We start from the raw sequence: 14,904 nt of genomic DNA, 5'->3' as shown, positions 1-14,904 counted from the left end.
GAGATGTCAGAGTCCTAATGATCCTATACATGTAGGCCTATTGCGTGAAAAACAATACCATTATATATTCAGCTACACATTGAATAATAGTCACTACAAATTAAAATACCAAATAGCCTAGATAACAAAGCATGTTGCTCTATACCGGCACGGATGTGAAAAAAAGGAAAGGTATATTGATGTCTAGAAATAAAGAATGTATGCTTTTGCTATCCAGAACATGCTGTCCCGGTTATAACACACATTTGTTGCAAGTGTGCCCTGGTGGAGTTTCTCAAGCATTCAGGGGGCATCGGGAGTTGGCCGTGGTGCTGAAGCTATGAAGCGTTTCATTCAGACCGGCCTCCTGTGCAAATCGTTTAGCTATAGACATTAGTACGCGTTTCCGCCAATTGTGTTTACTAGTTGACGCTTTAAGCTGCATGTATACTGGCTGGTGAATACAGAAGGAGGAACACCGTATAAGGAGGTTGATGGGGTGGTGGAGTCATTAACCACTTACTTATCAACCTGCAGGCCGCTGGTTCGAAATGTGCTATGGACAACAATAGGCCTATTTGCTAACTATTGTTGCTAATGCAAAAGTTTCCTAATGCCTTCCCCATAACAACTTACCCTTAACATAACCATTCAAAGTGGATGCCTGATACTGCCTAACTCAAAGTTATTAACTTGTTACCTAAGTCGTCAACCAGGACACGCAATTGTGTATCGTGTATAGGTAAACGATTTAATTAGGAGACTGTGTTGGTCTCATTACATAACTGCATTCATCGATCATAATAGATTTTCATAGCATGCTTGTTCACTACATTGTCTACGTCCTGCATCATTTATCCCCAGAATAGACAGTCTCCCATTACACTACTTCTTAGCTTCTCAGACAGCACTGAGATAATGATAATGTTAATAGACACGTGGGAGTCTTATTTCAGTATAGGCAACATGATAATAAAACACACTGTGTTTTATAATAGATGGTAGATGGTAGAGCCCATGAGTCTATGTGCGTTTACCCTTCACTACATCCTGAGCCATGGCAATTAAGCCCATTACTGCAAATAGCCATATGATATGATGCATCACGTTCAATGAGTAACACCCTTTCATATTTAGAATCACCTCATGTCAGTCCTTATGTTCCACAGGTCATACTTATGTCACATACTTAGCGTAGCATAGCATAATCGTGACCTCAGTTGCTTGGGCCAGTGAGCGCCCTGGTCTAACCCCCTATAGGACCCAGAGGATGTCTGGCATGCCAAGGAGTTGGGATACCCTGGATCCAATTACCGGGGCTCCATAATAGGCCCGGGCAGGTGTCCTAAAAGGTCACAGCAGTGACTCAGGGCTCTGGGTGACATTTATAAAGACCACACGCTCCCTCCATTACACCAGCTAATAACCGATGGACTACTGATCCTGCAGAATAGGTAGAGAGGGTAGTCTAGTAGTGTGTTTCCCCAGCTGTAGGACAGGTTAGAGTCTGGCATGGGGGAGTGGGGTGGTAGGGCAAAGTCGGTTGCTATAGCGAATCATATAAGCTCTCATGCAATTTTAGTCATTCTTTAACAATTCTAACGTTATGATTTCTGATCCAGCAGAACAGGTAGAGAGGTAGTCTAGTAGTATTGTTCCCCAGCTGTACTACCCGTGTGTGTTTCTGGCCACTTTACTGGAATGTCAAACAAGAATGTCAAACAATCGTGTTGTAGGACGGGCAACGTGTGTGTTTCCATGCTAAACATCAACGCCATGGCAAACAAACACTGCCATTATTCTATTCAGTCCCTCTTGAACCTGAATGCCCTGTTTTTTTTTCTCCTTGGAGATCAACCCAGGACGCTCAAACCTACAGAGGGTTTCCAGTACGGTTACTGGGAACAAGTTCCCACTGGAGTGGACAGTTAATGTAGTGTTAGCCCAGGACACAATGTACTGACTCATTACAAGGAGCATCTACAGTATTATCGGGCATCCTCTTACAGTACTCTAGTCCAGAGGAAGTAGCACACAGGACCGGCCGCTGGCATAAGCAGTCTATGCGATTGCTTAGGGCCACGACTGCTAGAGCGGGCCACACTTTTGTTGTCGATTTAGCGCAAGCTACCACCTGTCAATCAAAAACTCTACTACCCCTCTTGAAGAAACACCCGTCAATGAAAAAGCCCCCCCCCCCGTAACGTGGTAGGGGGGGCCACAAACAAAATCTTGCTTACAGCCACATAAGTGCATGGGCCGGACCTGGTATTAGATATTGGGTCTGCTCTGCCTATTCTAGGAGTGAGTTATAGTTTGTGAAACAGGATCAGCGCAACCTTAAGTCCTGAATAACTGATCTAGAATCAACACTGCCTATCCCAAGACATAGTATAGACAGCTTGGGGTAACCCTTTAGTTTACAGACCTGTATTAAGCAGTATTAATCATACCTGATAATTGCATAATAACTAAGCTTGGTTATAACTTAGCATAGTTTCTTAGCAAATACCAGCTGAAACAGGGCTGTAAAATAAAAGCTTACCAAAGCACTAGGGCCAAATAGAGGTAACCTCATGCCTAGTCTCACTAAATCAAACTCTCGGTTCCAAGATTATCTCAGCCCTACCCAGTCCTTACCCCTGTACAGCTCAGCAGTTTGACACCAGTTTGACACCTGTTTGACCAGTTGTTGCCAAACACCTAGTCCAAACGACCACAGACTACACTTTAAAGGCGTCACCGTGGTCACATGAGAGAGGCATGTAGCCACTTGAGCTGAGAGATATGTTTACACATGCCACCCTGCTTTGACAGGACAAGATGGGACACACCCAGACGTGAATCCCTCCCTCCCCCCTCTTCCCCCTCCCTCTCTTGCCTCTCCCTCATTCTGGATTGCCGGAACAGCGCAGCACAATACACAGGGAACTGTAAGGCTGTCTATATAACTATTTTGTTATATTTACTGCTATAAATGCTAAACTGCTAACCATTCATATTCCCTTCAGTTATATGAGCACAGGGACAGTGGTGGTGCTATGTTGTGGTGTCAGTTTTGAATTGGGGGTGTTGAGAAATCATTATGTTCAGTTATATATTTTGTCTGAGCAGTGCAACTAGGCGCTGGATCTGAGACACTGTACTGCAATGTTGATTGATTGATTGATTGATTGATTGATTGATACTCTCTGCCTCAGGGTTCTTGGTATGGGACAGTTGATGCCTTTAACACAGGTGTGGATACTGTGTTTTGAGGATATTTTTTTTCTATTAGTTTCTTCTATCAACTAGACAATTATCAAAGTCGTGGTTTTGTCTACCACTTGATCTGATTCAGTTCAATGTTTTGAGGAAATGCTAGTCGTTGTCTGCATAGTAATTACAACAGCAATGTCAGGAAGTGTCAGTCAGGAAGTGTCCCTCTCCCCCCGATGCTGCCTTTCTTGGGACAGGACATGGCTACACTCCAAAACTGAGAAGGAAGAAAAGCTATATGCTATATACCACTACAATGCTATATAATTGTAGTCCCATAGAAGTAGTCAGACGGGACTTACTTCAGTAGATTGTTGTCATTCACTTCTGGCACCAGCCGGCACCTCCAGCAGTCTCTCTAAATGCAAGTATCTGGAAACAAATTCAGATGAAGACATCAGAAGCTAGGATATGACCTAGGCTAGTGACCAATACAACAACCTCTGCTGAGAGGGAAGGTTCTCTTTTGAATAGAGTGGGTGACCGTTTAGAATAAGCAAATTAATCCATGTAACCAGATGATTAGCATAGTAGTCAAATGATCTTGTAGTAGCAGTAATAATGTGTCTTTTGTCTCTCTGTTCTCTGTTTCAGTTGAAAGGAGTAACTCCCAAATAACAGATCAACATGGCAGGTAACTATTATACTGTGTGTCAACAATATAATGATTACAATTCTTCTGGCAAAGCACTCATATTCATTATTTCACTGCAGACTGTTTACATTGTAACGGTAGCCTCCACAACATGTGTTTACTTAGGCTATAGTGACATCTTCTGGTGGTTTAAAATATCACAACATCTAAGTGGAACATGCCATTACAGTCAACACAAGACATTAACACAATGTTGAAATAGAGGCCTTGCCATACGCTTATCATTTGTGAGTTTGTGTCTAATGTTCCATTGTCTTCATAATCAATTAAAAAGTAATTCATCATTAAAGCTAAGGGATATCACTTTATTATCAGTGAACACTTGTTAATGTTCTTTGAAATACAGAGAGCATGTCTGCACTGTTTATCATCAAATGATGATTTCAGATGGGAAACATTTGAAAGCCTTTGATAGACGCTACTTTTGGAATCCCTGGCAACTCAACCACTCATGCGGAACTTGTCAAGACATTCTAAATAACAAGCAAGCTAGCTTTATGTGACCACAAAGAAATGCATTGTGATGTGGTTGGTTTGACAACGGTTGCCACGGTAACCTCAGGTGAATAAGTATTATGTTTTGATTCCAGTGGAATCAGTCAGTGGCAGAGCAGAGCTTAGAGAGCTTCCATTTTAACAATGGGCTGCTGCAGCTCAACCAAAACAGGGATTTGTTGTTCTTCTGCAACAGTTTGTCCTGGAGGTTTGTTGCACACAAAGTTGTATGGAGAGAGTTCGCTTTAGGGTTAGAGAGAGTTAACTTTAGAGTTAGAGAGAGTTAACTTTCGTTAACTGTGTTTTATTTGTGTCCCTTTCAGATAAACTCAAAGGAGCCAAGATCATCTTTGTTGTGGGTGAGTCAAGTAAATCCATACTTGTGTGAATGTATTGAACTGAACCAGACGCTAGTCATGCTCTTCATGTAAACTGACATTCTCTTGAGATAGAAGCACAGTACCAGTCAAAGGTTTGGACACACCTTCTCATTCAATGTTTTTATTTTTTATTTATTTTTATTCTTTTCTACATGTAGATTAATAATGAAGACATCAAAACTATGAAAGAACACATATGTAATGATGTAATAAACAAAAAAGGGTTTAACAACAAACCAGAATATGTTTTATATTTTAGATTCTTCAAAGTTGCCACCTTTTGCTTTGATGACAGCTTTGCACACTCTTGGCATTCGCTCAATCAGCATTGTGGGTTAGGTATGCTTAAGGTTAGAGTTAGGGTAAGGTATTATAGGGTTATGGTTATCGTTTAGGGTTGAGGGTAGGGTCTTCCAACTACCATATCTCATACATTCTGGTCTAAACGGGTCCAAACCCTCTGTGTCTGCCCTCTCTCCTAGGTGGACCTGGCTCTGGTAAGGGCACCCAGTGTGAGAAGGTGGTGGCTAAGTATGGCTACACTCACTTGTCGTCCGGGGACCTGCTGCGTCTTGAGGTGTCCTCAGGCTCCGAAAGGGGCAAGCAGCTCCAGGCCATCATGCAGAAGGGAGAGCTCGTGCCCCTGGTGAGGCTGGGACTGGCTCTGGGGAATGGGAAAACTATTAGATACAGTGGGGAAATAAGTATTCAACACATCAATAATGTTTTAATTCAACATATTTACATTGCAGCTATTCACATAACATTTAGACCAGACATTGGTATTAACTCAGTAAAACTACACAGCTGAAGAAATTGTAACATTCCAAACCATAAAGTGCAAAATAACAGCATCCGCACACTCAAACACTGTGCAAAAAACATGTTTTTTCCTAACCATAAAAAAGCATGGTGGAAAACTGGAATGACACAGGAAAAAAGTATTGAACCCAGTAAGAAAAAGCATCAAACCAGAATGAGTTCTCCTACCTGTCCTAATTAGAATCAGCTGGGTTAGTGCATGTTGGTAGGTAAGTACTTCCACTCTTTGAAAAAGGGTTTCCCACCTCTGAATGCAAGTAAACAAATCATTTGTCACTAAGCTTTCCTGCAAGAAACATCTCAGGATGGGTAGAGGCAAAGAGCTCTCCCAAAACCTACACATGACTAGATGAACACACAGTCCTTGCTTCTGAACACAAAATGTAAGTTTGTTTACAAGACCAAAACTCACCGAGTACAAAGTAGGACGGCAGACGATAGTGAAGAAATACGCTCCTCAATGTCAATCAAGAGTTTAATGACAAAGATGAAGAAGCCCTGCAGTGATACAAACAATAGAAGCATGAACTGAGACAGTATGCTAACTCTCACATCTGAATATAATACACTAATGATAACAATATATATAAATATAAGCAGGGTAAATGTATAATATGTAACTTAACCATAAACATTCGAATAACAGACTTACAGGAATTAGGTGGACAGCTTAATAGACAACCACCGTAACATGAACGTCTGAAACTAATCAACAATAATATGGCCTCCTAAATGAGCCGGACAGCATAACAAGCGGAATACTGCCACCTAGTGGACGGCGGTATACCCTTCAGATAGTGTGAATCGAAAACAAGTTCGCTGACAAATTATTTGTGTGATCATAAATTAATTATGTGATCCTAAAACTGTTGTTTGTTATATTGACATGACAACACTTAAACGTTTGTAATATTAACAAAAAAACGATACACATGAAAACGAAACACATTAAAGAAAGAAAAGAAAACGTTTCTGTAATTTCCGCGATTTCACGGTTGCCGACTTGTTACCCCTTTCACCAGCCCCTGGCACATGGGAGGAACTCAACATCATCATTATCATGGATCAAGATCCACCAGGAATCTTCAAGGTTTAAAGACTGTCTGTTTTGAAGAATGGGCGAAAATCCCACTTGATCACTGTGAGAGATTTTTTTGGGTACAGGAAGCGTCTTGAAGCTGTCATTGGAGACACCAAGTATTAAATACATTTCAGTTAGCGTTCAATACTTCTTACCTGTGTCATTCTCCTTTATTGCACATAACTTTTTAAATGGATTGGTCTAAATGTAATGTGTGAATAGCTGCAATGGAAATATGTTGAATTTAAAAACTTTATTTAACTTAGTTTTTTCCTCGACCAAAACGCATTAAAACATACACCATTACAGTATGCAATAAGTGTGTGTTCTGTGTTATTGCTCCAAACTTAAGTTGCTAATGCTATTCTCCTCCACGCATCACCCACCAGGACACAGTCTTGGACATGATCAAGGATGCCATGATTGCCGCGGCTGCCACGTCCAAGGGTTACCTCATCGACGGATACCCCCGTGAGGTCGTGCAGGGAGAGGAGTTCGAGAAGAAGGTAAGGCGGAGATGGAAGGGAAGTATTGATAGAGCTCTAATTATTGTGATTTTACATCAACATAAATATTTTTAAGAAGACTCCATGATAACCAATTTGTTTATGGGGCTGTACATACCAGTGACACAAGGCATTCCCTTGAGACGAACCCTGTTAATGATATCTACTATCTTTGTGTGTGTGTGTGTGTGTTTGTTCTCAGATCGGTGCCCCCTGCCTGCTGCTGTATATTGATGCCAAGGGTGAGACCATGGTCAAGAGGTTGATGAAGCGTGGTGAGACCAGCGGCCGCGCTGATGACAACGAGGAGACCATCAAGAAGCGCCTGGACCTGTACTACAAAGCCACCGAGCCAGTCATCGCCTTCTACGAGGGCCGCGGCATTGTCAGGAAGGTGAGAATGGACACACACACACACACACACACACACGCACCAGCCTCCCATAGACTATAGGCTTCTATTTGGACTGGAGCATGTGTTGTTTTGTAATGAGAGAAGAAGAAAAAATTACACTTCTTTCAAACACCTTCCCACTTAATGGACAGTATACATCATACTAATCTCTTTTAATTTCACATTAGTTTAGTTTAGTTTAGTGTATAGGAGGAGGGAACGAAGCCCAGAAGGCTTGTACATAGTTCCACTTCTGTCAATAGCTTAAGTTCAATATACAACAAAGAACACTTAATACATGTAAATAAGACAAGAGAAACCACAAATAAAATCATATCAATGGGGCAAAATGGTAGCATAGCACAAAAAAACAGCAAAAAGACACAAGGATACATAGCTTCCTCAGAACACATCAAGAAAAGAAAAACAGAAATAAGAGCAATAATCATGGAAAGGAAAATACGTTTTTAAGAATTTAAATAGAGAAGAAAACCAATCTATTACTAAGAATATTACACATCTGTCGCTTACTAAGCATTTGTTGACTCACTCTCTCTCTCTTACTCCTTAGATCGACTCTGAGCTGCCAGTGGATGAAGTCTTCTCACACGTTGCCAAAGCTATCGATGCACTCAAGTAAACAAACAAACATGACTGGATGATGAACTTTGTTGTGGTCTTTCTTTTCCTACGACTTGTCCATCTCATGAGACAAAAGCCACAGACTGCAGAGTCACCATGGTATCTAATGAACGACCACTGAGGAACAGCGTTGCCTTATTAACTCAAACTGCTGTACTAAGCAATACTCTACTGTTTCCCGTCGGCTTCTACAACCAACATCCATCAGGCCATATCCACAGGATCGGTGATTGGGGTTTCACTGGTTTCACAGTCATATACAATACCTGTTCATTTTCCTCATTAAAACATCACCTTTAAACCTTGAACCAACACTTTCCCAGGCCTGTTTTGATTGAATCTCCTACTGAAGACACTTACAGTACCTTACAGAGTATGAGAGGGTCAAACATAGTTTCATGCAATCACAATAGCACACACACACACACACACACACACACACACACACACACACACACACACACACACACACACACACACACACACACACACACACATCTGCTGTCGTGGAAGTTCTCTACTGTAGTATTTAAGCAAAGGTGAGACTAAAACACCCTCCTTCTCTTACTTTGCCTCATAGGTGTCTTTTCTCTTTGTCTCTTCCTTCCACAAACCATGCTTTCCTATCAACCCTCCCTTTTCCTTTCTGTAATCTCTTTATCTTTCCTAACTCATATTCATTGAGTTTATCTCTTAGCGCTTGTCTTATGCTGAAACTCGCATTTACTGGAAAACCTCAAAGTTGTCGTGGAAATTCTCTATTGTAGTATTGCAGCAAAGGTGAGACTAAGGGCCCTATTATGCACTTCATCAATAAGACGAGGCGGTAGATCTAAACTTAAGACGTGGAGGCGTGGTCAAGGCCACTTTGCTATTATGCGTGCTGCAGTGGGCGCCTAAAAGCCGGCGCTAAGCAAAGAAATTAGTCATGGGTGTGTTTTGGGCGTCTTCTCAATCAACCCAATCAGCGTGCCAGGTGCCATTCCCTTTAAGAACCGGCTGCGTTGAGTCATTAGCGCTATGCTATTATGGAAGTCCTGAGAAGGAGGTCAGCGCGCTTCTCTGCCTCTCCCTTCTGAAATAAAGCATTTATACTGTGACCGTAATTGACGTCTTGCCGTGGAGCCACGTGCGTGTTCATGTGTGCCCACATGCATGCGCAAACCGCGGAGGCGCGCTCGTGTTTCAAAACGTGCATGAAGTCTAAACTTAAGAACTTTTCAAACCACTTCTTAGCGATAGGAGCAAAGTCAGATCGCATAATAGCAGGGGCGCCTAGTGCACTTCATTAACATATGAACACTCCCACAATGAGCAATATATGCACGGGAGTTTTACGTCTTATGTGTGGGCGCCTATCGACACCTGCATAATAGTAGTAGCGCGTATGAAGTGCATAATAAGGGTGGCGGTAGGTCTTAACCTGGCGGTGCGTCTTAATTAACACTTAAGACGGCAAGTTAAGAAGTGCATAATAGGGCCCTAAGTCAAAGGTCTTGAATCGCCATATACATTTATTGTACTTGCAAGCAGAGAGACACACCAGACAGAATTCAGTGAGATCTCTGGGGTGCAGCTCAGAACCGTCCTCCTTAAAGCACACAATCTAATTTAAATCTTATTTAAAATTAAATTAAAATTACAATCAAGGACAAAGATGGGGATATAGGCTGTGGGAACATATCATGTCAACAACAGGTGCCACAAGTACTCTTTCCCAAAGTCTACTTCCAAGAAGTACATTTCCACAACCTTAAAATCCCATCTTGCCCAGCAACAATATAGCAACAATACAATAACATTTCCATAAGGGCAGGTCTATTACATTACAGCAGTATTCTGTATGTCTATCAATAATATTTCTATAACCGCACATGCACACTTGCGCACAAGCACGCACGCACCTAACATTTCCCACATTGACAATTGTTCACATGTCCGTTTGACATTTTTTTCAGACATTTCTTTTGCACACCATTCCAATCGGACAGGCGGACACAGCTTTTCCCATTTCGAATTATTGCAGTGTCTTGGTCAGTACCTTAATCTGTTTAACATGTTTTACAACATAAGGTGCCAGTGGCGGCTGGTGCAAAACATTTTGGGTGGGGCACAGCAGTGTGGTGGGGGGGTCCTCTTTCGCGCAGAGATTTTTCGCGTGCACGCGCATAAAACACGCACTGGCGTTACAACCATTGTATAATTTCAACTTTCACCCTTAAAATGACCGTGTGGGACATGGAGAAGTTACCCTGTCAACTACAGACACTGAGGTGGAAGAGTGACCGGTCTATGGACGTCGGTACGGTCCAATACCCAGTGTCAGACAAGGAGGAAGTCTAGTCAACAAGGCTAGTACAGGCCTCACAGCTACACTCAGGTTAATAAAGGTAGCAGATGAATATGTGTACTATGTGTCTGTGTGACATGGCTACATCAATGAGCAGAGATGAATGCTGCAGTCAGTAGTACAGTACTATCTATTTCATAGACACATGATGGATGATGATGGAGAGTGATGGTGGTCAACACATCACAGCAGGTCAACACATTCAATGATGTATCACAACCAGACCATGTCAGAAACACAACCAGACCATGTCAGAAACACAACCAGACCATGTCAGAAACACAACCAGACCATGTCAGAAACACAACCAGACCATGTCAGAAACACAACCAGACCATGTCTGTAACACAACCAGACCATGTCTGTAACACAACCAGACCATGTCAGAAACACAACCAGACCATGTCTGTATCACAACCAGACCATGTCAGAAACACAACCAGACCATGTAACACAACCAGACCATGTCAGAAACACAACCAGACCATGTCAGAAACACAACCAGACCATGTCTGTAACACAACCAGACCATGTCTGTAACACAACCAGACCATGTCTGTAACACAACCAGACCATGTCTGTAACACAACCAGACCATGTCTGTAACACAACCAGACCATGTCAGAAACACAACCAGACCATGTCTGTAACACAACCAGACCATGTCAGAAACACAACCAGACCATGTCAGAAACACAACCAGACCATGTCAGAAACACAACCAGACCATGTCAGAAACACAACCAGACCATGTCTGTAACACAACCAGACCATGTCAGAAACACAACCAGACCATGTCAGAAACACAACCAGACCATGTCAGAAACACAACCAGACCATGTCTGTAACACAACCAGACCATGTCTGTAACACAACCAGACCATGTCAGAAACACAACCAGACCATGTCTGTAACACAACCAGACCATGTCTGTAACACAACCAGACCATGTCAGAAACACAACCAGACCATGTCAGAAACACAACCAGACCATGTCTGTATCACAACCAGACCATGTCTGTAACACAACCAGACCATGTCAGAAACACAACCAGACCATGTCAGAAACACAACCAGACCATGTCAGAAACACAACCAGACCATGTCTGTAACACAACCAGACCATGTCTGTAACACAACCAGACCATGTCAGAAACACAACCAGACCATGTCAGAAACACAACCAGACCATGTCAGAAACACAACCAGACCATGTCAGAAACACAACAATGCATCAGCTGAGTTAAAGAAAACCAACTCTTACCTTTGATGACAGAACATGAGCCGTGTTTACCCGTACCTCCGCCTTGCCCCGCGCATATTGCTATGAATAGTTCGAAGATAGGTGCTTGCACGTTAGGTGCGAGGCTGCTTGGTTAACCCATTAGCGGGAACATTATTAGTTGCACAAAATAGGCTGATTTAATTGACCATGAACATCAGAGACAGACATTACGAATGTTCATTTAAAATACTCCGGAAGCCCGAAGTCTGGAAAACCGGAAGTCGGGAGTCCTCAGCATAATGCATTGTCTGCAATACAACCGGAGATTCAGGAGGACGCACATTTGTGCGCCCTGGCCAAGAAATAGAGACAGCCAATTGGAGCGCTGCTACAGCTCACGTGTAAGCGAAAAGTATTCGTCCTGGCATAGACTTGCATTGACACGGCGCCCCGCGTTCTCCCCTATGTATTTTAACAGTGAGTTTTACACACACACACACACACACACACACACAGATAAAAATGTTTATTGTATTGGAGGATTTTTAATGAATGCTGATAGGCGCCGACAGAATATCAGCCGCATTTTGTGAATAAACAATGTTTATTTAAAAAAAAAACTTTTATTTTTTTTCAAATCTTAACTAGGAAGTGAAGGTGGGGGCGGCGCCCCAGCGCCCTCTATCGGCCAGCCGCCACTGTAAGGTGCCAAACCTTAACAAAAGGTGCCGAACCTTGAACCTATTCTCCATTAACGTGTACCAATCAATTGTAAATAATCCTGCCAGCCCTTTTGCGAGAATACTCTATCTGGATTTAACACCAGCCCAACTGGAGACCTAGCCCAACTAGGATTTTGTAGGATTTTGATAACAAATATTGTGGTCTCACCTATCCGAATTCAATTTTCCCTCAGGATCCCTATACTGAGTAGTCACTCAACCCCTCTGGGGGAGGATTTAGGCTCCAGGGCCCAGTCCTGGCCATGCACGGTTGACCTGTCAGTAGAGAGGTGAAACACTCAGGATAGGGATCCCGGACGAACCTCCAAGTTGTCATGGAAATTCTCTATTGTAGTATTGCAGCAAAGGTGAGACTTGGGGCCCTATTATGCACTTCATCAATAAGACGAGGCGGTAGATCTAAACTTAAGACGTGGAGGCGTGGTCAAGGCCACTTTGCTATTATGCGTGCTGTAGTGGGCGCCTAAAACCCGGCGCTAAGCAAAGAAATTAGTCATGGGTGTGTTTTGGGCGTCTTCTCAATCAACCCAATCAGCGTGCCAGGTGCCATTCCCTTTAAGAACCGGCTGCGTTGAGTCATTAGCGCTATGCTATTATGTAAGTCCTGAGAAGGAGGTCAGCGCGCTTCTCTGCCTCTCCCTTCTGAAATAAAGCATTTATACTGTGACCGTAATTGACGTCTTGCCGTGGAGCCACGTGCGTGTTCATGTGTGCCCACATGCATGCGCAAACCGCGGAGGCGCGCTCGTGTTTCAAAACGTGCATGAAGTCTAAACTTAAGAACTTTTCAAACCACTTCTTAGCGATAGGAGCAAAGCCAGATCGCATAATAGCAGGGGCGCCTAGTGCACTTCATTAACATATGAACACTCCCACAATGAGCAATATATGCACGGGAGTTTTACGTCTTATGTGTGGGCGCCTATCGACACCTGCATAATAGCAGTAGCGCGTATGAAGCGCATAATAAGGGTGGCGGTAGCTCTTAACCTGGCGGTGCGTCTTAATTAACACTTAAGACGGCAAGTTAAGAAGTGCATAATAGGGCCCTAAGAGTCAAAGGTCTTGAATCGCCATATACATTTATTGTACTTGCAAGCAGAGAGACACACCAGACAGAATTCAGTGAGATCTCTGGGGTGCAGCTCAGAACCGTCCTCCTTAAAGCACACAATCAAGGACAAAGATGGGGATATAGGCTGTGGGAACATATCATGTCAACAACAGGTGCCACAAGTACTCTTTCCCAAAGTCTACTTCCAAGCAGTACATTTCCACAACCTTAAAATCCCATCTTGCCCAGCAACAATATAGCAACAATACAATAACATTTCCATAAGGGCAGGTCTATTACATTACAGCAGTATTCTGTATGTCTATCAATAATATTTCTATAACCGCACATGCACACTTGCGCACAAGCACGCACGCACCTAACATTTCCCACATTGACAATTGTTCACATGTCCGTTTTACATTTTTTTCAGACATTTCTTTTGCACACCATTCCAATCGGACAGGCGGACACACAGCTTTTCCCATTTCGAATTATTGCAGTGTCTTGGTCAGTACCTTAATCTGTTTAACATGTTTTACAACATAAGGTGCCAAACCTTAACAAAAGGTGCCGAACCTTGAACCTATTCTCCATTAACGTGTACCAATCAATTGTAAATAATCCTGCCAGCCCTTTTGCGAGAATACTCTATCTGGATTTAACACCAGCCCAACTGGAGACCTAGCCCAACTAGGATTTTGTAGGATTTTGATAACAAATATTGTGGTCTCACCTATCCGAATTCAATTTTCCCTCAGGATCCCTATACTGAGTAGTCACTCAACCCCTCTGGGGGAGGATTTAGGCTCCAGGGCCCAGTCCTGGCCATGCACGGTTGACCTGTCAGTAGAGAGGTGAAACACTCAGGATAGGGATCCCGGACGAACCTCCAAGTTGTCGTGGAAATTCTCCATTGTAGTATTGCAGCAAAGGTGAGACTAAGAGTCAAAGGTCTTGAATCGCCATATACATTTATTGTACTTGCAAGCAGAGAGACACACCAGACAGAATTCAGTGAGATCTCTGGGGTGCAGCTCAGAACCGTCCTCCTTAAAGCACACAATCAAGGACAAAGATGGGGATATAGGCTGTGGGAACATATCATGTCAACAACAGGTGCCACAAGTACTCTTTCCCAAAGTCTACTTCCAAGCAGTACATTTCCACAACCTTAAAATCCCATCTTGCCCAGCAACAATATGGCAACAATACAATAACATTTCCATAAGGGCAGGTCTATTACATTACAGCAGTATTCTTCTGTATGTCTATCAATAATATTTCTATAACCGCACATGCACACTTGCGCACAAGCAC

General features: G+C 42.8%; 1 protein-coding gene across 1 annotated transcript in view; it reads left to right on the top strand.

Moving 5' to 3' along the window:
- ak1 (adenylate kinase 1) overlaps positions 1–8,469 on the top strand; it is a 10,064-nt gene extending 1,595 nt beyond the window's left edge. The window contains exons 2-7 of the mRNA XM_080528535.1: positions 3,832–3,871; positions 4,711–4,746; positions 5,250–5,413; positions 7,060–7,176; positions 7,379–7,570; positions 8,142–8,469. Of these exons, the coding sequence (XP_080384661.1) occupies positions 3,865–3,871; positions 4,711–4,746; positions 5,250–5,413; positions 7,060–7,176; positions 7,379–7,570; positions 8,142–8,210 (585 nt within the window). The 5' untranslated portion in view covers positions 3,832–3,864 and the 3' untranslated portion in view covers positions 8,211–8,469. The remainder of the gene's footprint in view (positions 1–3,831; positions 3,872–4,710; positions 4,747–5,249; positions 5,414–7,059; positions 7,177–7,378; positions 7,571–8,141) is intronic.
- The last annotated feature ends 6,435 nt before the right edge of the window (positions 8,470–14,904 follow it).

The sequence above is a fragment of the Nansenia antarctica genome (assembly GCF_963989245.1).
Source record: "Nansenia antarctica genome assembly, chromosome: 4".
Lineage (NCBI taxonomy): Eukaryota > Metazoa > Chordata > Actinopteri > Argentiniformes > Microstomatidae > Nansenia > Nansenia antarctica.
The sequence above is the reverse complement of the archived record's forward strand: the minus strand, read 5'-3'. Positions and strand labels throughout refer to the sequence as shown.